This window comes from Stylophora pistillata, chromosome 7, assembly GCF_964205215.1.
Source record: "Stylophora pistillata chromosome 7, jaStyPist1.2, whole genome shotgun sequence".
Lineage (NCBI taxonomy): Eukaryota > Metazoa > Cnidaria > Anthozoa > Scleractinia > Pocilloporidae > Stylophora > Stylophora pistillata.
In genome coordinates, this window is record NC_142525.1 from 17,524,823 (window position 1) to 17,548,432 (window position 23,610).

Below are 23,610 nucleotides of genomic sequence, written 5' to 3' on the forward strand. Positions count from 1 at the left end.
CGATTTGTTTAAAGACGATTGAATAGTCGCCGCCATGATTACGCATTTTAGCGTCTCACTGAAAAACTGAAATGAATAAAGGCTGATAGTTTCGAAAGAAACTGTTTGGGGCTGCGTCGGTGGGAGTAACGAAATAATTTCGATATATCAACAAAGTTGAAATGGTAAATTGGCCACCGTAATGATTACAAAAGCTGACGTTTCGAGCGTTAGCCCTTCGTCGGAGCGAATAGAGGAATTGTGGGTTGTGTGTGCTTTTAAAGGCAGAAAATGGAGCTACGTTATTGGTGGGTGCATGGCAACGAGAAAAACATGAATAAATTAGTGGAATGAAAAGCGTTCATTGATCCCTGTGGGATTGAGACTGCCGGTTTGAAAGATGAGCTTTTGTTCAAGATTTTTACGGCTTTCCGTGCCACCTAAGTGCAAGGAAAGACCGCAGATTGCCATATGTTGCTTAGAATGATTAGGTAAATTAAAATGTCTAGCGACTGGTTTAGATGTGTCCTTGTCATTCCTTTCCACGTCTCGAAAGGAAGACAAGCACTATCTCTTCGCAGCCTCCGCTCATTTCATTCAAACGCGACAAAAACTTAGGCAATTTTTTGGTCAGAAGTTCTTTTCAGACTAATGAGCAACCAGGCACTTTTAAATGCGCTCGTGCGCGATGCAAAACGTGTCCTTTCATTCACAACACTGATAAAATATCGGGACCTAAACGATCCATTAAGATCACCGATCACTTCACGTGCACCTCCGCTAATGTAATCTATTGCATAACTTGCACTTATTGCAAAAAGATATACATCGGCGAAACGGGCAGAAGACTAAGTGACCGATTCCGAGAACACCTTCGAGACGTGGAAAGGAATGACAAGGACACATCTAAACCAGTCGCTAGACATTTTAATTTTAAAAACGGATGCGATTTGTGCGACCTCGCCAAGTAAACTTCAATCCTACAGAAATATTTGTGATCTACTCCGAACACTTCTCGGAGGACTATTTCGAGAGATCTGTGTACTTTGAAGGATCTAGGCGAAGAATTCTGTCTGCCGGGTTCAGTGCCTACCGTTCAAGAGAAGGGACAAGAAAAACCGTCCTTAGTGCGATCTCGACGCCGGAAAGCGAGACCTACGAACCTCCACAGATTTTGTCACCTCTCCATATGAGCTGATCATATCCACCTTAAAAAACTCTCTGGCAGAATACCTTACACAAAGGAAAGTACTCGGTGAACATTGTAAATAAGAATGAAGAAATAACCGAATTGAGGATTGAGATTCCTGACCTCAAAGAGCTCACTTTTATACAAGATATCAAAAGTATAATTGTGTGCTCTGATTCTAAAAGAAGCTAGCTTAAATATCAGCGACAGCAGAACAAACAGCTTAAAACACAGAGCGTAAAACACTTTAAAATGTAGGTTAGAAAGATTGGCAAGACGGAAGTCGTGATGTGGACGTTCCATCCTCGGAGACCCAGGGGCTGTGAGTCGATTTCAAGTCAAGGGCAGAGGAGCCCCTGGGGACATTGTCTTACAAGACTAGTTCCAAACGGTCGCACGTATTCTGGCATCTGATTGGTGCCAGAAAGTCTTTGTGTTTTTCTACCCAATCAGAGTGAAGTGTCCTTTCCTGTGTTTTAACACGCACATATACAACAAGCTCTGTTGCTCGCTGTTTGTTTTGGGCCGTGCGACGAAGCTTTGCCCGACGTGAAAAGTTTCAGTCTCAGCACACAATGTAAGAGAAATCGATCAGATTGTCCGCAAAATCTTACCGGAAATTATACCGAATACTTTCGCAGGTATCACAAGAGAACGAGTTTAAAAGTTTGCGAGGTTCGTATAAAACATAATGGTTGCAAGCATTGATATGTCGCTTTAAACGTTAGATGAGATGTAGGCCTAAATCTTTCAAGATTTTTTGTATTATTTGCTGTAACTGAAACTTTTCCAATCCCGTGAAGCTATTTCGTAGCACGGGCCACGCAGGTATGTCGAGCAACTGGCGCTTACGCAACTTTTTGTGCACGCCCGGCCAAAATCTAATCTAATCTTCGCTTGAAAAAAAAGAAAAGCTATACGTGGAAACTTTTCTTTATTAGATGTGGGTAGATAACCCTGTACTAAGGTGACATTTACAGTAAAGCAAGCCCGCCCTTTCCATGCAATATTTCTTGGTCTTTGGTTTTGTTTTCCTCAATGAAAGCAGCATCGATTCCCTATAAGTAAGTAACTTTATTTAGCCACATATCGCATATGAGCGAATAGCTCGTTTAAATGCAAATGTGCCATAAAAATTTGACATAATTTACATATATAAGTAATAAGTAATAGGTAAGAAATAAAAATTAATTATCTAGAATGAATAATTGCTATTTGTGACTAGACTATTTGTTTACAAAACAAACAGCTGCAGTCATACGATGAGGACAACCGTATGTCTTGCAAATTTTTCCTAAATATAGAAAGGGATTCCGACATCCTTATTTTGTCTGTCAGATTGTTCCATTGTTTGCTAGCCTGGTACGTAAAAGAATGTTGCATATAAGATGAGGTTGGTCTTGGAAGAACAACCTTAAGATGGCCACGTAGGCTGTAACCATTACTTCGCAGAGAAAACAATTCCTGAATGTAGTTCGGTGTCTGGTTATGAATACTTTTATATACAAGTATAAGTGCTTGTTCTATGCGTCGATGTTCTAAACTTTTAATATTTGCAGTTTTCAATAACTCTTCGTAAGCAGTCGACTTAGAATAATTGAGAAGAGTCCTCAGAGCGAATGCATTGGTTGACTCCAGTTTCGCAGACAGACCCTTACTTAGACCTATAAACAGTGGTGATGCATATTCGAAGTGAGGGAGAATGAAAGCTTTGTACAATTTAATCATCACATCTGAGGGTATAAATTTACGAATGCGACGGAGAATTGAAACTTTTGTATTCACTTTCCGGCAAACTTCTTTAATGTGTACGTTGAAAGAGAGTGAATTGTCGATGACTACTCCAAGAAGCTTCATATGTGTAACGTAATCCAGTTCATTACTGTCAATAACAAAGGGCGTTGGTAAAGTTGCTCTGTTGAAAACTATGGATTGAGATTTACTATGATTGATCGCCAGAAAGTTCTCACAAAACCAGGAAGCGAGTAGACCAACGTTGTTTTGTAGATTTATTTGCAAGGTAGATGGACAGAGGTTTGAAGAGTACCCAGTAGTGTCATCAGCATAAAATCTTAGAGAGCACGAAATATCTGAAAAATTCACATCGTTCATGTATATATTGAAGAGAAGGGGGCCCAAGATTGAGCCTTGAGGAACTCCACACCTCACAATTTGCCAATCCGACAAAACACCGTCAGTCTTGACATGTTGCTTACGGTCAGTCAAGTAAGAACGTAGAAGTTGTAAGGCGTCTTTAGTTACACCATAAGCTGACAGTTTTGCAAGAAGCAAATCATGATTGATAGAGTCAAATGCTTTGGAGAGATCTATGGTAATTGCTGCAGAGTGTTCGCTGAAGTCTAATTTTTTCCTAATGTCTTCGAATGTCTTGAGAAGGGCTGTCGTACACGAGTGTCCTTTCAAGAAACCAGACAAATTCCCGCTGAGAAAGTCAAGAGAAAACTCATATAACTGATCAAAGATAACTCTTTCCGCTACCTTTGAAACAGCCGATAATACAGATACAGGACGATAATTAGATTTTAAAGTCTCAGTTCCTTTTTTATAGATCGGGGAGACAATAGAGGTTTTCCAATCTGTAGGCCAGGAGCCTATCATCAAATGTAGGCCTATCATCAAATGTATTTAACTTGGTCTTCAACAATCGACAAAAGAGGTGAAATGACAATGACCAAGGGACTAGAAGAGAATCCGTGGCCTTTCGAGCTCAAGAATTTGAACACTTAACGCAGCAGTTGAAAGATTAAACTTTCTCCAAACCCCTTCGGTAACTGTCCGAAAACATATCTCCTTTCCATGATGTTCTCGATGATTAGTCTTTGTTTAGATTTTAATTAGCTAACCGGAAACACAGCTAAGCTTTCTTTAAGTGCTTGCTGGAGGTCGTCCACGTACTTAAGGTTCTCTGCAACTTTGGCCATATTGTAAAGACTTTACTACAAAGCAACGATTAGAATTTGGCGCGCACAGAAAGCTACGCAAGTGTAGGCGCCAGTTGCTTGACATACCTGCGTGGCCCGTGCTACGAAATAACTTCAAGGAATTGGGAAAAGTTTCAGTCTCAACAAATTGTACAAAAAATCTAAAAAGATTTAAGCTTACATCTCATCTAACGTTTAAAGCGACATATCAATGCCTGCAACCATTGTGATATACGAACCTCGCAAACTTTTTAACACGTTCTCTTGTGATACCTACGAAAGTATTCCGTATAATTTCCGGTAAGATTTCGCGGACAATCTGATCGATTTCTCTTACGTTGTGTGCTAAGACTGAAACTTTTCACGTCGGGCAAAGCTTCGTCGCACGGCCCAAACAAACATAGCGAGCAACAGAGCTTGTAGTATATGTGCGTGTTAAAACACACGAAAGGACACTTCACTCTGATTGGGCAGAAAAGCACAAAGATTTTCTGGCACCAATCAGATGCCAGAACGACTGCGACCGTTTGGAACGAGTCTTGTAAGACAATGTCCTCAGGGGCTCCTCTGCCCTTAACTTGAAATCGACTCACAGCCCCTGGGTCTCCGAGGATGTGGACCTGCCTAACTACAAATTAAATACAATCACAACAAAATATATAATAAAAATTGGAAAAACAGAGTGAAATTACTTCTTAAATACAATTCTAATTAGATAAGTTGAATACAAAACAATATTAAATCTACAATTAAAAATACAGAAAGTCATCGTGTTTCATTGAAACACAGCAGGAACCTTTGGAAAAATTTATGCTGTTGAGAAGATGCTTGTTAGCCTTAAGCTTAATCTTAAACAATCTCAAGTTAGCACATTCCTTGACATGATGGGGAAGAAGATTCCATACCAAGGTGGCCCTGCGTTTAAAAGAAGACGTGCCAATTTCAGATCTTGGTCTTGGCACTTCTAAATTTTGGGAATTTCTTAAGCTGTAATTCGTTTTTGCCTTAGAAATTAAAATATTTAGTTCCTCCTTATTTAAGCTATGATAGGATTGATAGGTCAGAACCAGCAGTCTTTTAACATAATACGAAGAAATGGAATTCCATTGCCTCAATTTCTTGACCTCATCAGCTGGAGTGGTCATAGGTAGCTTGCAAACAATCCTAATTGCTCTCATATGAATACGTTCAATATCCTCCATAAGTGATGGGGAAGCAGAACCCCAAACAAAGATATTATTTACAACTTTAGGGATAATTGAATTGAAATAAATAGATTCCAAGATGGACTGAGGCAGGAATTTGATTCTCTTCAAAACAGCCAATTTCTTGTTAAATAAAATACAAACATTCCTAATATGATCTGCCAAGATAACTTATTGTCTATAGTTAAGCCAAGACACTTAGATGAAGACTTGAGCTCGATGGTCTTGGTGCCATATCTTAAAGCTGGCAGAGGACCTATAAAGGTGGATCTACGTACGTGTAGATATTATTATTGCTTCAGTCTTTGACTCATGTGCAATTACTCTGTTGGCTGTGCACCATACGTGTAGCTGGGATAGGATACATCGAAGTGAAGAGATGATCATGTCTGTATCCCTACCAATGATATAAACTGTGGTGTCATCAGCAAACATATAGAGGTCACTATAAGATATGGATTCAGGCAAGTCATTAACATATATTGAGAATAATTTAGGCCCCAGGATGGACCCTTGGGGCACTCCATACTTCACAGGTTGTTGTAGGGCAGATTTCTTTCCAGATATCTGGACTAACTGATTTCGGTTAGACAAATAATTGGCAAGCCAAGAAAACAGATACCCCGTGTCACTCCCGACTCCCTTAGGAGTCCGAGATTTGCCGGTCACATGACTTTTGGCTGGAATCGCGATGTGCTCGGGTTTGCGGATGTTTTTTTAGTTTTTTATCCATTGAAAAGAGTTTTAAAAAGGGCGTTATTGCGTCTTTCGTTGGCTTAAGCGAACGGTTCGGTGAGTTAATATTTGTTTTTTTTTGCGTTCAGGCAGGTATTTGGAGTTTGATGCCTTCTTTGTTTGTTATTTTCAGAAAACCTTTCACTTTCACTTTCACTTTCATTGACCGAGGCCGTGCGGCCAATATATGAGCTCGAGTTTTCGGCGTTCGTTTGAGACAAATAAACACAGTACTACGGTACCAACAGTTTTGGAACCTAGCACTTCGTTTTGTCGGCTGGAAATTATAATTTGTGTCAACATGTCTACCCATTGATGTCCCGAGGCGGGAAAAGGAGCTCGATTGAAAATATATTCAAGAAGAAGGAGAAATGATGAGAGGACCGCGCCGAAAAGGCCGAGCAGTTGAAGCGATCAAAAGCTGGATTAAGTGGAGCACTGAAGAAGCTGAGAGATAAAATTTGGCCTTCATTGATCGAAGATAAAAGGGATTTGACGTCGGCGGATTTGGCTGCAAAACTTGCATCTTATGACGTGACGTGGAGGAAATTTGTGGATGCTCACGAGTGTTTTATGGAAATAGTGGAGTTAGAACCTGAAAAACGGAGAGCTCAGGTTATGTACGACGAGGAATTGGCGAAGAAAATGGAATTGGGCGGCGTCGTAAAACGATTCCGCCGCTTGCCTGGATCAGAATCCATGTTTAGCTTAAGGTCTGTGAGACAACTCGAGATCGAAGCTGAAAGGAAGAGCGCTAAAACCGTGAGTACCGCATCGAAATCTAGTCATGTTAGTAGCAGCAGCAGTATTGAGGCTCGAAGAGAGCAGATGGCCTTAGCCAAACTTAATGTGGAGCATTTGAAAAGAAAATAAGAGCTTGAGCGCAAATTAACTGAGCTTAATTTTGCACGAGAATTAATGGAGGCTGAAATGGAAGCCGAAAGAGCCTATATAAGCTTTAGTGCGCTCGATCAAGAAAACGGGGCTGGAAAAGTTGAGGGAACCAGCTCAATTGTTAAAAAAGAAAAGGAACCACCAGCTTTGAAGCTAGTAGGCCATGAAGAAAATGTTATAGAGCAGTCTGATGTGAAATTGGAAATGAAGTCTCCAAAACAAGATAATAGTCCAGAGCCAGCTTCCTATGAATCTATTTTGGAATTACCAATCGCAAAAAGGAGTAAGCAACCAGTAGCGCATCCGCAAGAAGATATTATCGCCGTGTCTGAAACTGAAAGGGATTGTGATCTACCGCTCTCAACCCAGAACATTCAGCGACAAGAAAGGTCAGAGCAAGCGCAAATGACGGCTTGTTAGGATACTGGGGAAAAGAGAGTTAAGACCTTGTGCCGAGTCATGAACACCCCTAAGATAGAATACATGCACTTTGATGGAGATCCAATTAACTAGTATCATTTATGCGGCATTTTGAAACTTCTTTAGAAGATGATGCTGACAATTCTAGGAACCTGCAGTTTCTTATCCGACATTGCACAAGCAAGGCCAGAGAAGCCATTGAAAGTTGTGTCAACTTGCCAGTTTCAGAGGGTTACGAGTCTGCAAAGAAAACCCTGAAGGAAACTTCGGTCTGCCTCATGTCATCGCAAAGGTTCATGTGAAGAAATTGGAACATTTGCCACCATTAAAGGTCAGCACTGGATCAATATTGTTGGAGTTTGCAGGGCATCTCGAGATGGTAGAAAGGACCCTCAGGGGAATGGGACCCGAATTTGTCAGTGACCTGAACCACACCAACACCCTGATGTAGCTGAACAGGAAGCTACCTTACTTTATGAGAGGAAAGTGGACAGAATGTGCTGGCAGAATTATTGAGTCTGGACGACGACCAAAGTTCAGTGATTTTTTGACGTTTGTTAAGGAGAGAGCAAAGCTTGTGAATAACGAGTTTGGAGAAGATCTTGTCCTAAGTTCCTCAAGGTAGAAGAAATGAATTAACGAGAGATGGGGAAGGTCTATCCCGAAGATAAATTCGTTCACAACCAAAGCTGAGCTTGGCCAAATTAGAAACCCAGATGGTACAAGAAAAGCATTCGGTCCCAGCCGCAAGTGTCCAGCTTGCTAAGGGCAGCATGGACTTTGGAAGTGTAAAAAGTTTAAGAAGTTGTCCAATGGAAATAGAGAAAAATTGGCATTGAACAAGAGGCTTTGTTTCAAGTGTCTTAATGGAGGACATTTCAAGGACCGTTGTCCCAACGAAACCTTCAAGTGCCGGGTACAAGGCTGTGCTGAAGATCACAATACTCTGTTACACCCCAACCCCGATAAACGAGTGGAAAGAACGAGTGCTTCAAACATTGGTTTCCATGGTTCTCCTCAGAACACAAGAGATGGTCATCAGCAGAATAATACCCCTACAAGTCAATCAATTAAGTGGAACCGAAAGATTAAATCAAGAGCAACAGAGTGCTAGTGGATCTTCTATGACTGCAGCAACTGGGGCCGACGAGAGGCGTGTTTGCTTGGGTGTCCTTCCTGTTCAAGTAAAGGCGAAGGGAGGGGCACGAATTATGGAAACCTATGCGCTGCTGGAGAGTGGTAGCGAAGTAACCTTGTGCAAGGAGCAGCTTTTCAGTGAACTTGGGACACGTGGCTCAAAATGTAGCTATGAACTACAGGGAGTAACAGGACTCAGGAAGATTGAGGGACATGTAGTAGATGTTGTTGTAATGTCAGATGGCAAAGTGTCGGAAGAGCTATTGAATGTCAGGACCGTTGAGCAAATACCAGTGGCAGTCAGTTGCATTCCGCGAAAGGAAGATATCTCGAACTGGTTCCATTTAAGAGACATTGACTTACAACAATTAAGTCAGTCTGATGTCGGTTTGATAATTGGCCTTAAAGAGAAGCCTACCTTGTTTATCCCATTGGAGTGCAGATCTGGAAAGAGTGGTGAACCAGTGGCAGTACTATATTCACTAGGTTGGACAGTCATGGGTCCATTGAGCGATGTCGGAGACAGTAACGATTGTTCAGTTAACTTTCTTCGTCTTGGCAAAAGGGAGTTTTATATTGATGAACCAGTTGAAGAGTTTGAAGTGCATCGTTTGCATGGAAGAGAAGGTGTTGATAGACAGAGAGTGATGAATGAAGCCTAAGAATTAAGGGCAGGCGAGGCAGTGGATGGAAAGTTGCTGTATGAAGATTCGGTGACAAAACGACAAATAGAAGATGAGGTCCTACAGGAGCAGCTTGAGAAACTCTGGAAGACTGACTTTAGAGACTCTGTTGTGAGCTCGAGCATAAGCCCTTCAATTGAGGATAAGAAAGTGCTAGAGAAGATGGAACGGTCAATAAAAATGGTCGATGGGCATTACCAGGTAGCATTGCCATGGCGTACAGACCCACCTTGTTTTCCAAATAACAGGTCAATGGTTGAGCGTCGAGCTACACTGCAGAGGAAGCGTATTCTCAGGGACCAAGACTTATTTTCCAAATACAACATGACCATGAATGAATATATTGAACAAGGCCATGCAGAGAGGGTACCGACCGATGAATTACGCCCAGTTGACCGCCCATTATGGTATTTACCCCACCACCCGGTAATGCATCCTGAGAAGGTTCGGGTTGTATTTGATTGCGCAGCTCAGTTTGCACAGACCTCATTAAACAAACAATTGTTGCAAGGTCCAGATTTGACCAATCGTATTGTAGGAGTGTTGAGCCGTTTTCGCCAAGAAACTTTTGGCCTCACGGCCGACATACAATCAATGTTTCATCAAGTGAGAGTAGAGCCGAAAGACTGTGATGCATTAAGATTTTGTGGTGGCCGGGTGAAGATTTGTCAGCGGAGCTATTTAAGTACCGAATGGTGAAGCACATATTTGGAGCGACATCATCACCAAGTGTGGTGAACCTCTGTTTGAAGAAAACAGCAATGATGGGGGAACAGCAGGATTCAGGAATTGCAAATTTTATCGACAGGAATATGTACGTTGACGATCTCATGAAGTCGACTGAAACAGCAGAGGATGCTATTTCATTGGCAAAAGAAATTAGTAAACAACTCAACAAAGGCGGTTTTCATATAACAAAATGGTGCAGTAACGACAGAAGAGTCATAGCTGCTGTACCAGAGTCAGAGAGAGCTACAACAGTGGTAAACTTGGAGCTGGAACAGCTACTAACGCAGAGTGCTCTGGGAATGAGGCGGAATATTGAAGAAGATAAATTTGTGTGGGAAATCTCGGATAAACTTATGAGTGCAACGTCCAAATAAACCAGTAACAAGAAGGAATATAGTGTCTGTCGTGTATTCCTTGCTCGATCCATTGGGCTTTATTGCACCCTATATCATGAAGGCAAAGCTGATACTTCAGATTTTAAGCAGAATGAAGATTGGATGGGATGAACCGCTTGAAGAAAATGAAAATGAACAGTGGACGAGGTGGCTGGATGACCTTGGCAAATTAAGAAAAGTAACGGTTGACCGATGTCTCAAACCCAAAGGATTAGCACAGGTCAAAGAGATCCAGCTTCACCTATTTTCACATTCCTCACGACAAGGTTATTCAGCTGCTGCATACTTCCGTGTGAAGGACGTTGATGGAAGATTGCACTGTTCATTTGTCATGGGCAAGGCCCGGTTGGCTCCAATCAGAGAAATTTCCAGACCTAGACTTGAGTTGACTGCAGCAGGTATATCTGTAAAACTCAGCCACGTGATCCGGGATGAGTTGGATCTAACTGTGAACAAGGTTATTTACTGGACAGACTCCGCCTCAGTACTGAGGTGTATTAACAACGTAACCAAGATATTTCATACCTTTGAGTCAAACCGTTTGACATTCATACAGGATGGATCTACACCCAGCAATGGCGTTATGTGAACAGAGAATACAACCCAGCAGATGATGGATCTAAAAGGCTTAAACTGGATGTCTTGGTCAAGAACGACCGCTGGCTGACAGGTCCTAAGTTCTTAGGGGAGGAAGAAGAATGCTGGCCGGCATGGTCGAGATCCCAGTCCTTAAAGATGAAGATCCAGAAGTTAGAAGGGATAATCAAATCTATGTAGCATCAGCGCGTCGCGATGTTATGGAAGAGCTTATGATGTACTATTCTTCTTGGTGGAAACTCAAGGTAGCAGTATCATGGTTGCTGCGCTACAAACGATAGCTTAAGAACAAGATGGTACAGCGCAGAAAAGGGTCTTCAACCAAGCAAGAGTTTGAAAGGAAAGGTAATCACCTTATGCTTGAAGAGCTTCGTGAGGCAGAGCATGAAATTCTACGCTGTGTTCAAATGAGAAATTTCCCCGAAGTAATTGCCCTTCAGTCTGAAGAAGATCCAAGATTGGTGAAGAGATTAATGAAGAAAATGGGAGTTTCAAGAATATCAATGCCCGTAGTTTCGTTGGAAACGGGAATACGGGGGCGAGAGTCGGTGAGAGCTTGCGCTGTCTGAAGACAGGGAGGATAGACCCAGTCAAAGGAAACCATATTTTGGAGAACTTCAAAATACCTTGGCTTGACATGACCACACTTAATGTGGTACCACTTATTGCATTGGTCACAATTTATAGCTCGGTGATTCCGCGCAACAGTCTTGGAGCAAACGGAACATTTGTCACTCATGACAGGACCAGGTTTAGAGGAAACATCACCACTTACGAGGAGACGAGTCTGCTGAAAACAGCTATCAGAATTTACATAGTAGTGAATCCTTGAGTGTAGGAAACATCTTCCACGAGTAACTGTAACAAAATGGCGGACTTGTATCCACGGCGAGGATTGCTTGTAATGTGTTGAAGTTGCACCACTGGAAACATCAAACTTTGCATGATGAAATGGTGGAGCCCTCAGGAAGCAAGAAAAGGTGTTTTCTTCCCTAAAAAGCAGAGGGTACGCAGCTAGAAGCCACAAAAAGAGAGAGCGGTAAAATGCACAACTGGACGCCATGGCTGACCGCTGACCCTGTATGTATGTATGTATGTATGTATGTATGTATGTATGTATGTATGTATGTACTCTGTTCCTCGAAGTCAGGTTAGTAGATCGAGTGAAGAATATTTATATATAGAAATGTTATCTTGGTTTGCTATTTGAGATTAAATCCTCGACTATCTTAAAAGAATTCAGCATACCGAACACATCCTTAAATTTTCTCACGAATGAAACTCGAAGCGTTAAAGTTACGTGTGATGTGTTGAAATGTAGTTTAATTTTGTCTGTCTTCTTTTCCAGAGTCATTTAAAATTAGCAGAACACCTCCTTCCAGTCCTACCATTGTGGTTTTAGGAGAGAACGGCGCGCAAGTCAGTCTTGAATGGGAGTTATCTGATGCACCAAATAACTATTTCGTTCAGTTTTGGAGAAAGAAAACTAGTGATAATCTTAAACAAATAACATCAAGCACAAGTGGGGATGCGTTAAATCCGAGCTCCACGAGTGAGTTCAAGGCCTCACCCCCAGCGACACTAACACTGAAGAACGTAGAGCGAAATGAGGAATACTCCTACACTATTACTCTGCTGAATTCTGATGCAGTTGAGGTAGCACGAGATCATGGATCAGTGGATGAAGCAGAATGTAATTCACCATCTGCTGTGATTTCGTCATCAGAAACATCCTAGAAATGAATAAATAACACTGCAAATATTCAAATTGGTCTACAATTTACACTCCTACATATAGTAAGAGATCTGTTTTAAATTAAAAAGTGCATGTTAAGTCGTTGTTAGAAAAGAGGACGTATTAATTATATAAGCTTCAGCCCAACCTAAAAGAAAATAATAAGGAATAAAAAAAATACTTCTTTCATTGTGATTCGTCACAACTCATGAACAAAACAGTTTCCTGTATATTTTTGAAAAAAAAACCAGTCTTTCGAATTAGAAATATCTTGGTTGCTACAGACATCAGTTTTCCTTTACTGTTTTGAAAATGCCAACTTCCCATTACTCAAAATAAAATTCCATGACTTCTTCCCTGATCTTTTCCTGACACGTGGTACACCCGAATATATATAATTTATAGAGTACATGCTAGAAGAACTTAAAATGATTGTACAAAAACAGAATCGAAAAATTTTTTAGTAGATGCAAAATTAAGACTCACCAGCAAAGCATCTAAAAAGGGTCTAGGTTGCAACGCCTGCTGAGAAGGATTTTCGAAAATTATCATCTTGACCAGTCGAGGTGGTGACTGTAGTACTTAAATCAGATGTCTTCTTTGATCCCCTACGTCTAATCTTCTTTGTCATAAACTGGGAAAAATTGCACCGGTCTCTTCTTTTATTCCTCTTGCTTAATTCATTTTCGTGAACGGCGAAAGGTGGTGTGTTATTATTATCCGCCATTTTGTGGAATGCTGCTACATGGGCGTGTTAAGAAAGATTTGACATGACAACGTAGCTTATATTCCGCTTGCGGAATAAGATTCTAAGAATTTACCCCTGTTTACCGTTTTTCACATGCTGGTCACGTCCATTCTGTTTATTCTAAACCGTTTATTCTAAACCGTTTATTCTAAACCGTTTATTCTAAACCGATTATTCTAAACCGTTTATTTTGCTTGTATTTTTGAAGATAACGGCTGACTCTGTAAGAAGCCAGATTTGCGGACAAAGCACGTGAGAGTTTGTTCTCGCTTCTTGCTCATTTAGAATATTGCCTTCTGGTTATATTTTCTTCTTCGAGAGTGATTTTCGCCACACGCATTGCTACTTGTTAATAACAGCGGGGAACAAAATCAATGCAACACATGAGTAGCAAAATGGAAGGCTTCAGGGCACACAATAATAGTGTGACATATCCCTTACATGTATTATAACATGATGTAGAGTAACAAACAATCACTAAAGCCTGGTAGATTCTAATAGCAATGGTGATTTCTAAAGTCGCTAAACATCCGCGTAAATAGTATGAATTAGAGACAAACAATACCAATTACTATTCTTAAACAACGCAGTGCTGTATGCACTGAAGTTTACTGACACAACACCTAATTGAACACTTTTTATAATGCAACAAAATTGCGCTGTAGATTATCAAGAGGTCCTTCTTTAGGTGAATTAGTGCGAAAGCATGAACAGAATCGCGCATGTATCAACAACATCGCTCCACTGTCAGAACAGATTTACATAACCTTACTGCTGGTCGGATTATCATTTTCATCAGCGATTAAAGCGGCACAATCAAATGTACTGAAATGTAACACAACGATCAGAATCCAGTCCTTCCTAGTATCACATGAAATACTGACTACATCAGTTGCGGCTAAAGGCAACGAGACGAAGAAGCGGCTGTAACTGTGTTCAATGGAAACCGTGTCATTGAGACAGTAGAGTCCCTAAATTCCCTAAAATAAATTAAACCCTTGAACAGCCAGTGAGGAACTCTATTAGAGCATAGTTAATCGAGATTAGAGTGAGTAGCAGAAACTCCGCTTTTGGGCTTAGCTGAATCTATATAATAATTTGAGTCACTGGGTGCATTACAAGATCCGGCGCACACTGCAATCAGTGAAAAAGAATAATGCCTTATTTCACTCAAAGAGAGAGATAGCTGTTGAATAAGATTACATTGTGACCTTTCTGAAAAGGGCACGATACAATTAGACACAACTACGTTACCGGCGTACGCAGTAACCAAATCACAAGAAATGAATTACGGGACAAAGTGTATCAAAGCAACTCATGAAACAGCATCACTTACCAACCACATCAACAGTAACCATATCTCGCGCTTTCTCAACTGCATTAGAATCCAGCAGAATAATAGCGTAGGTGTATTACACTAGATTTGTTTCTAACCTTAACTTCCGTAGGCCTCTAATACATAATAATTATGGAGCTTTTACTTTTACTTTCATTGCATCGAAAATATGGGAGACTATTCCACTGCATCTAAAAAAATTATGTTATTTTCGCTTCTCCAAACAATTCAAGCTATATCTGCTAACTTCACAATCTACTTCTTAGAATGCATTGATTTAGTCTACTTTAGTTTCTTTGTTCTTAGTCTTTGTTCTTTTGATTCAAGATATAAAAAAATTAATTCTCCTTCTTTTAACTTAATTAAATTTTTATTTATTTATTTACTTATTTACTCACTTCTCTATTCTCTTTGTTTACAATACTAATTGTGTTTAAATACCTTGGTTAGTGTAAATATAGAATTAAAGTAAGTCTTGTGTAAATGTTAACATACACCAGTTAGATACAATGAATATATGAAGATTTTCGCTATTACATAAATAGCGCTTTCTACTGCGAGGATCGTGCATCATATGTATACACCAGTTAATTATACGTGACAGTGGCCAACTCGAAAGCTATGCTACTTTTGGTCACTGTGCACATTTTACTTTTGATTGTTGATGTAATTTACTGTTTTTTTTATATTCTGACTTTTATAATCTGTAGTAACCTCTTGAAATAGTGCGAATAAAGAGTTTCCTGATTCCTGATACAGCCTATTCCTCATCTCTCTGTACGTTTTTCAGTATTAGCGTTGCAGGGAGTAAGGCCTCGAACTCACTTGTGGAACTCGGCTTGAACGCATTCCCATTCATGCTTGATGCTATTTGTTTAAGATCTTCACCGGGTTTCCTTCTCCAAAATTGGACGAAATACTCATTTGGTGCATCAGTTTACAGCCACTCAAGTTTGATTCGTGCGCTGTTCTCTCCCACAACCACAATAGTAGCATTGTAAGGAGGTGTTCTACTGATTCTGAATGACACTGAAGAAGGAAAACAGAAACCATTAAACTACATTTTAACACATCATACGCAACTTTAAAAATTTCGAATTTCGTTCGTCAGAAAATTTAGGGTTGTGTTTAGGTCTGTCGAATTATTGTAGAGCTTTATCTCAAATCGAAACCAAAACATCTCAATATTCTCGACTGTATATACATTACCTGCCTTCTGAATAGTGGAACAGAATAAAAGCGTGGCTATGAACCATCGAAGAACACTAGTAAGATAAAGATCCATTATCATTTCACAATCCAAAAATTTTTACATATTCCCTTTTCGAAATTAATCGAAAGAAACATTTAAGGAACACCCGTTGTATACTTGATGGGACGAAACGCCAAACAGAAACTGTCGATCGAGCCCAGTCTTCTGCCCGACTTACCTTTACCACGTACCAAAGAGAATTGCACTTGAAATGATATACAGTCAACGCTGTCGTAAGCAGACAGCCTCGCCTCTGTCCGCCTACGAGGATTATTCCAAAGGGCAGACGCGAAAGAGAAATAGAGGAGATGTCCACTTACTGAAGAAACAAAAGGAAAATAGACCATGACGCACGTGGCCATAACGTGACGTTGCAAATTTTATGTCCGACTCTCGTTAATGTCAAATGAACGTCAATATCAAATGACAGCTTGTAATCTCGCAAACAAATGGAGATTTGACAAAACTGCTCTCTTGCTCTGTCAAAGGTCATATATTTGTTAGTTTGCAAATTTAAGACAAGTTTCGATGCTAAGTGTCAATTAATATGCCTGGAGTGTCCACGTACGAGGGAGAATAAACCACAACCATCATTCACTTTATACCGTTGAAAATGGGGGATATTGACCTCCACTTCAGCGAATAGATCTTAACATATCAAACATAGCGATCAAACATAGGATGGACAGGTGAATTACTAAATGTGACTCTTAAGATATTCTGGGAAAAATCTTGATCCAATTTCATGGCAAGTGTACCGAGAATAAATGCAGGGTTAGTGATATGTGGGTAGTGGCTAGACCTTGCTTGGAGCCGGTCTAGAAAAGGAAAAATAAGGCGCTTCCTTCCCTCCACTAGCCTTGGTGGACACCTTGGGCAAGTGTTAGCACACCCTTAGCCTTCCTTAACCAGAGTTACGGTCCCACTGCCTTGTGGTAGCTAGGAATAGCTAAAGGCTAAGTGAGCAAACCCCGACAGAAAAACCGGAGTGGAGCCCCGTACGGCAGTTTTGACGCTATATCATTTTCTGGCAACTCCTGCAGTCGACCTGGTCCCGAACGTACTGGCCCTGCCTTTCCTTCGGACTCTACCAGCAAGACCGAGAGGGGGATTCTGGGACTTGGGCAAACTAGTGTCTCCATATCAACCGCCCAGGCAAGCGCATGGAGAGGCAACTTCAGCATGCCCTACGGCTTCGCCTGGCATGGAAACAAACCGGGGAGTGGCAGTCACCGGTTCTGAGTCATGGCTTGATTGGCGTAGAGCCAGACGCCAGGGGTCATTCCTGACAGTGGGAGGGGCTTTTTAGCCCCATTGGATAGCTACCGACCCCTTAAACTGGGCAGCCCCCAGTCAATGAAGTGTTTTCCCGCCACTGCCCGCCTGTCTTGCTGGGGTGAGCAGGACTTAAGTCTGGAAACAGTCTGACAAGTGGGCTGCGACTTATTCACCTAAGAATCAAGGATCTATTAGAAGAAGACCAGCTCTCACACTTGGGAGCTGGAACGTCCGAACGATGCTGACCGGACTTATCAAGGACATACGCGACATTGATGGGGCACGCAAAACAGCTGTCATCAGCAGTGAATTGGTTAGGCTCAAAGTTGATATCGCTGCTTTACAGGAAACGCGCATAGCTGGTTGCGGAAGCCTAACGGAAAAGGAATACACATTTTTCTGGCAGGGTAGAGATGAAGATGAGCCTAGAATACATGGAGTTGGTTTTGCTGTCAGCAACAAGCTAGTACAGATGGTGGAGCCGGGCTCAACCAAGTCTGAGCGCATCATGCACATAAAACTCAATACCGATCTAGATCCCACCAATTTGCTTTCTGTCTACGCTCCAACCCTGACCTCGAGTACTGATGCCAAGGATACCTTTTACAGCCAATTGGATGATGCTATCAAACATATCCCAAACAACAAAGTGCTGATTCTCCTCGGCGATTTCAATGCTAGAGTGGGCAACGATCAAGGCTCCTGGCCTGATTGTCTTGGTCACTCTGGTGTAGGTAAATGCAATGAAAATGGTCAACGCCTTCTGGAGCTTTGCACCTATCATCACCTCTGTACTACAAACACATTCTTTGGTGTGAAGCTGTGCCATTGGTTCTCGTGGATGCACCCCAGATCCAAAAACTGGCACCAACTCGACTTCATCATCTCAAGACGGGAACACCTTAATAACATTCGTACTGCAAGGGCATACCACAGTGCTGATTGTGACACTGATCACTCCCTTGTCTGCACGAAGATCCAGTTACGTCCAAAGAAGTTCCATCGTGTCAAACAATCTGCTACACTTCGCATTAATGCTTCTGCCACCGCCATCCCTGAAAATGTCTCTATATTCAACGACATCCTGAGCTCGAAACTCGGAGACTGCCTGGAACTTAACACAGAGGACCACTGGAGCCATATCAAGGACACCACCCTTGCTGCAGTATTAAAAGCCTTTGGCAAGATTGTACGCAAAAGCCAGGATTGGTTCCATGCAAACATCGCGACTCTTCAGCCGCTCATCGGAGCAAAGAGGAATGCCCTGCAGAACCACCAGTGTAATCCATCACCCAGCTCTTTGGAAGCACTTCGGGAGGCCAGGCGTCGTGCGAATGAAAAATGTAAGATCTGTGCTAACAACTTTTGGATGAATCTCTGTGCTGAAATCCAGTCAGCGGCTGACACAGGAAATTCTAGGGGCATGTTTGAGGGTATCAAGAAGGCGATTGGACCTACTCAAAACATCAACTGGTGAAATCATTACAGATAAATCAAGACTGATGGAGTGCTGGGTGGAATACTATAGCTAGCTCTATGGTAGATCGAGCTCTGTCTTACCCTCTGTCCTTGACTGCATTGAAAGGCTTCCCATCATGTTTGAACTAGATGAGGCCCCCACCAAGGAAGATCTCTTAAAGGCAATCAATCACATATCGTCCGGAAAGGCCCCTGGGCTTGACGGTATCCCGGCTGAAGTCTTCAAATGCAGTGGAAACCAATTGCTCGACAATCTCCACCAGCTACTCTGCAAATGCTGGGAAGAGGGATACGTTCCACAGGAGATGAGGGATTCTATTATCTCAATCCTCTACAAGACCAAAGGAGACCGCAGTGATCGTAACAATTACCGTGGCATCTCACTTCTGTGCATTGCTGGAAAGCTGTTTGCCCGAGTAGCATTATACCGCCTTCAAAAGATTGCTGAAAGGGTGTACCCTGAATCCCAGTGTGGTTTCCGCCCTAATCGGTGGACTGTGGACATGATTTTCTCTTTGAGACAACTCCAAGAGAAGTGCAAAGAGCAACAACAGCCACTCTACATTGCATTCATCGACTTGACAAAGGCGTTTGACCTTGTTAGGAGAGACGGCCTTTTCAAGATTCTGCCCTTACTTGGCTGTCCTCCTGAACTCCTGAGCTTCATCAAATCTTTCCATGATGGATCTCGGGGTACAGTGCAGTATGATGGAAACAGGTCTGAGGCATTCGATATAAACAGCGGCGTAAAACAAGGATGTGTGCTAGCCCCAACTCTCTTCAACATCTTCTTTTCAGTTTTACTGAATCATGCTTTCAAGTCCTCTGAAGAAGGTATCCCGATACGATCTCGTTCTGATGGCAAACTCTTCAAGCGTAAGGTAGCCATCCGTCACCTTCTCTTTGCCGATGATGTTGCCCTCGTTGCTCACAGCGCTGAAAAACTCCAACACCTCCTCAATCAGTTTTCGGACGCATGTGAGGCCTTCAGACTTACAGTCAGCCTAAAGAAGACGAAAGTCATGTGTCAGGACAATGCAGCCACACCCACCGTAACGATCAAAGATTACACCTTGGAAGCCGTCACACAGTTTACCTATCTCGGCCCCACCACCTCAAACAACAACTGCCTTGAAATGGAGATTGGAAGGAGAATTGGCAAGGCTGCAACCAACATGGCTAAGCTGTCTGCCCGTGTCTGGGAGAACAAGAAGCTAACTACCCAAACTAAAGTTGCTGTGTATCGTGCCTGCATCGTGAGCACCTTATTGTTTGGTAGCGAGTCTTGGACTACCTACGCTAGTCAGGAGAAGCGCTTAAACATCTTCCATATGAGATGTCTTCGTCGCATCCTCTCCATCTCATGGACAGATAAGGCCTCTAACAATGAGGTACTTGCAAGAGCCAATATCCCCTCGATGTTTACCCTGATAAGATAGCGTAGATTGAGGTGGCTCGGTCATATGTACCGGATGGAGGATGGGCGAATCCCTAAGGATCTACTGTATGGCGAGTTGGAATCTGGTTCGAGGCCTATTAGCAGACCTAAGCTGCGTTTCAAGGACGTATGCAAGAGAGATATGCTCGTCACTGGCCTGCCAACAGATAACTGAGAGCTACATGCTGCAGATTGGAGTGATTGGAGGTCTGTGTGCAGTCTGGCACTCCAGGCGGGAGAGGAAAGGCTGAAAGCTGAAGCCGATGATAGAAGAGCTAAGAGAAAAGCATCAATGAACAAAGCAACGTGTGTTCCAGTGGCATGTGTCTTCGTGTGCAGTGGATGCGGCCGTGTCTGCCGTTCTAGAATTGGGCATTTTAGCCACGAGAGAAAGTGTTTGTCGCAATTGCGCTAGTCATGGACATGGTCCGATGACTGCCTACTCCTACTGCCTACTAGTGATATGTGTTACTGCGAACCTCTGTCCCAGCAAGATATTTGCAAGTGTAGTGCGATAAACATAATATCCAGTGGAAGAGTTAAATTCATCACACTTGGTTTCGTTTCGTTTCGTTTCATTCGTTCAATATTTAGAAAAGGAGATTTACAACGTAGAAAAACTCTAGATCCGCTTTTCTTTCTTACTTTTCCCCAGTTCGACTTGGGAGCCCGAGACTGAATATTCCACAAACACTTAGTTAGATTTACCGAACACGAATAATTGATTTCGCGTGGTTGTGTTTAATTCTAAGACCGAACTTATTTAAAGTTTTGGCGGCTAACTCTTGATTAAGTCAATACCGAGACCAAGAAAGACGCGGTCACTAAAATTTCTAATTAAGAGTTTTACATTAAGTCATTTAGACCACCCAAAGTCCAAAGGACTCAAAGGAAAAAAGATAGATTCCTTTTCCAGAAACCGTGAAAGAGAAACGAAACCAATACTTACATCTTGAAGTTTCATACGAAAAATATCCTGGGCTTTGAAAAACGTCAAACTTTTTCTCATTGTCCAAACATGCCCAATTATTGGACTAATTATCACATGTCTGGCTGGTTTGCTCTGAAAAAAAATAGTTCTCATTTAAGAATCAATCGATACTAGGGGCTATTCACTTAGTTTACGGTCCTAGATTTTTCTAGCAAAGGCGACATTGAACCACCTGAAATGTTGCGTACCTAAAGCCACAGGTTAGGTAATCGATACGTTAAAATAGACGAATGCTTCTGATTTCACACTTGGTTCTCAACTTGGCTAACAGATCGCCGTATCTCCTGAACACTTTATAGTGTTGAATGCACTCCTTGTTTCGTTTATAGAAGCCATCCCCCATTTTTATAGCACAAGGCCGTGCACCAGGCAAAGCTGTCGATATTTTGGTTACTATCTAGCACCTGGGCATGGCATTTGAACATGATTTTGGCCTAGGGGGGGCTGGAACCAAACTTCAAAAGTTAGAATTCCTAAGGGGAGGCAATGTTGAAGCTTTCAATTGATCGATGCATCATTTTTTTCTTCTAGCATGATACTTTCAGTATCCCTCCACCTAACGATGTCATCTGTTTGATAATAATCACCGAGAAAAATCGTGCCACAGTGTCTTCTTTCACTCACGACTGAGTCTAATGATGTTCCGTTAAAAATAGTTACCAAAGGGGTTTTCAATGGGGTGGGGGTGAGTCCTCCTACAGTTGTATCTCTGCTTCTCAGTGAAACACTCTTCCAAGGTAACATATTCTATATTTATCTAATGAACAAGTTTTTTAAAAGTGTTATTCCCTATCACAATCGACTCTATTAGCCCTTCTATTACAATATACACTATTACAATATACATGAGATCCCCGCTGCTAAGTTAACAAGTTTCACAGCAATGACTAACTGATAAGAAATGTTATCATATAAACAAGTTTGTTAAAAAACGCTTTTCATCGATATTCGTGGCTAAGATGGGAACAAGATGGAAATAATTTTAGCCTTGCGTGACAAAGGCTTGAGTGTGTCACATCTACACACAGCTTCCCGTCTTCAACGTCTTCGGCAAACAACATTTGAACTGCCGTTATAAATGATTGAATTGTCCTCTTTCAAGTCCACAATGAAGCACAAGTCTACCCCAGAACTTTCTTAAGACTTAGAGGTGTTCGAATACCCAAAGAAAAATAGACACCCTCCGCTAGCTTAGTTAAGGAATGTGTTATTGTAAGTAATTCCGCCCTGGGAAATGGATGGGAATTTAAAACGAAAGCAGGGATAAAAACCAATCTCCCGTGGTTAGCTATGCAAGGCTAGCTTACTGTATTGATCTCCTGATCGATCACGGTGCTAACTTCTAAAATGTGCTTGGAAATCCGGATTTAACCACTGGGTGCCTAATTAGATTATGTCGTGACGTAAATGACGATGTTGCGATTTTCACAAAGTTCAGCCTGGTTTTCCCGTGCTGAAATAAAAAGCCCCAAATCAATATTTATATCCTCGAAAACAACATTGTTTCCACTTATCATGAGCTTCACCTGAACCGATTCTGAGTTATACCGCATGGTGAAAATGATAATTGAAAATGTGCTACAAAATGCGATATTTAGATTTTGAAATATTGGTGATTTTTAAAAGCGTTCCGTGATGTCAAAATTAAATGAAACGGCCCCGTTTTAGACTTAAGCCATACCTCAATCCCTCTCATTCAAATTTGTCAAATTGATACGAGCTCGCTTTCTTTTGCGCTTTTCATGAGCAAAGTTCATTTACCTGTACTCGGGGCACGGATTTCCGCCATTTTACGGTTACCGACGCGCGTTCCAGTTTTGGTGAATTTCCTAGGATAAAGCAGCAAGTCTGGGAAAAAAAACCATGCCACGTTTCTAAGGTATCTCTGGGCAAAATATGGAGGTTTTCAATTTCTCGATCATGTGCCACATTTTTCGATTTTCAATCGGTCAATTCAAACATTCGCTTTTAACAAGCTTATTTATTTGATCTAATCAGCTAAAACTTCACATTTTACTTTGGGAAAGTGGTAAACCAAACTTAATAGCATCTTCTGTGCATTTTGGAAATTAACTTTCTTCTATGGCGTTTTACAACGGCTTTCTCAGAAGCAATGAAAAAACGAAAGGCGGCTGTTTTGAAATTCATCTCGGATTATAGCGAGATATGACGTAATCCTCGACCAGTCAGAGCACGAGAACCTCCCGTAGTAATCACCTGAGCAATCATACTAAAAAACGTAATATTTTCTTCCGCTAGTTACCCACTTTGTGGAATATGCATCGGAAAAATTACTACTTTGTCACTGAAAGCGGGGGATATTGATCCGCACTTCTGCGAATAATTGCCAATGGCTAGTGATAAATCATAGGATGGACGGGTGAAGTACTATAGATGGCCATTTGATGACCCGTTGAAGATGTTCTACCAAAAGTCGAGAGTTAATTC

At 41.6% G+C, this 23,610-nt stretch overlaps 3 protein-coding genes across 3 annotated transcripts; all 3 read left to right on the plus strand.

Annotated features, from left to right (window-relative positions):
• The first annotated feature begins 9,876 nt into the window (after positions 1 to 9,876).
• On the plus strand, positions 9,877 to 10,287 carry LOC111342377 (uncharacterized). The gene has a single exon (XM_022949449.1). The coding sequence runs from the start codon at positions 9,877 to 9,879 to the stop codon at positions 10,285 to 10,287; it is 411 nt and encodes a 136-aa protein (XP_022805184.1).
• A 76-nt stretch (positions 10,288 to 10,363) lies between these two features.
• On the plus strand, positions 10,364 to 11,085 carry LOC148726921 (uncharacterized). The gene is made up of 2 exons (XM_088726404.1): positions 10,364 to 10,706; positions 10,865 to 11,085. The coding sequence occupies exons 1-2, from the start codon at positions 10,364 to 10,366 to the stop codon at positions 11,083 to 11,085; spliced, it is 564 nt and encodes a 187-aa protein (XP_088582530.1).
• A 6,407-nt stretch (positions 11,086 to 17,492) lies between these two features.
• Positions 17,493 to 18,731, plus strand: LOC148726922 (protein CFDP2-like). Its single transcript, XM_088726405.1, has one exon. The coding sequence runs from the start codon at positions 17,493 to 17,495 to the stop codon at positions 18,729 to 18,731; it is 1,239 nt and encodes a 412-aa protein (XP_088582531.1).
• The last annotated feature ends 4,879 nt before the right edge of the window (positions 18,732 to 23,610 follow it).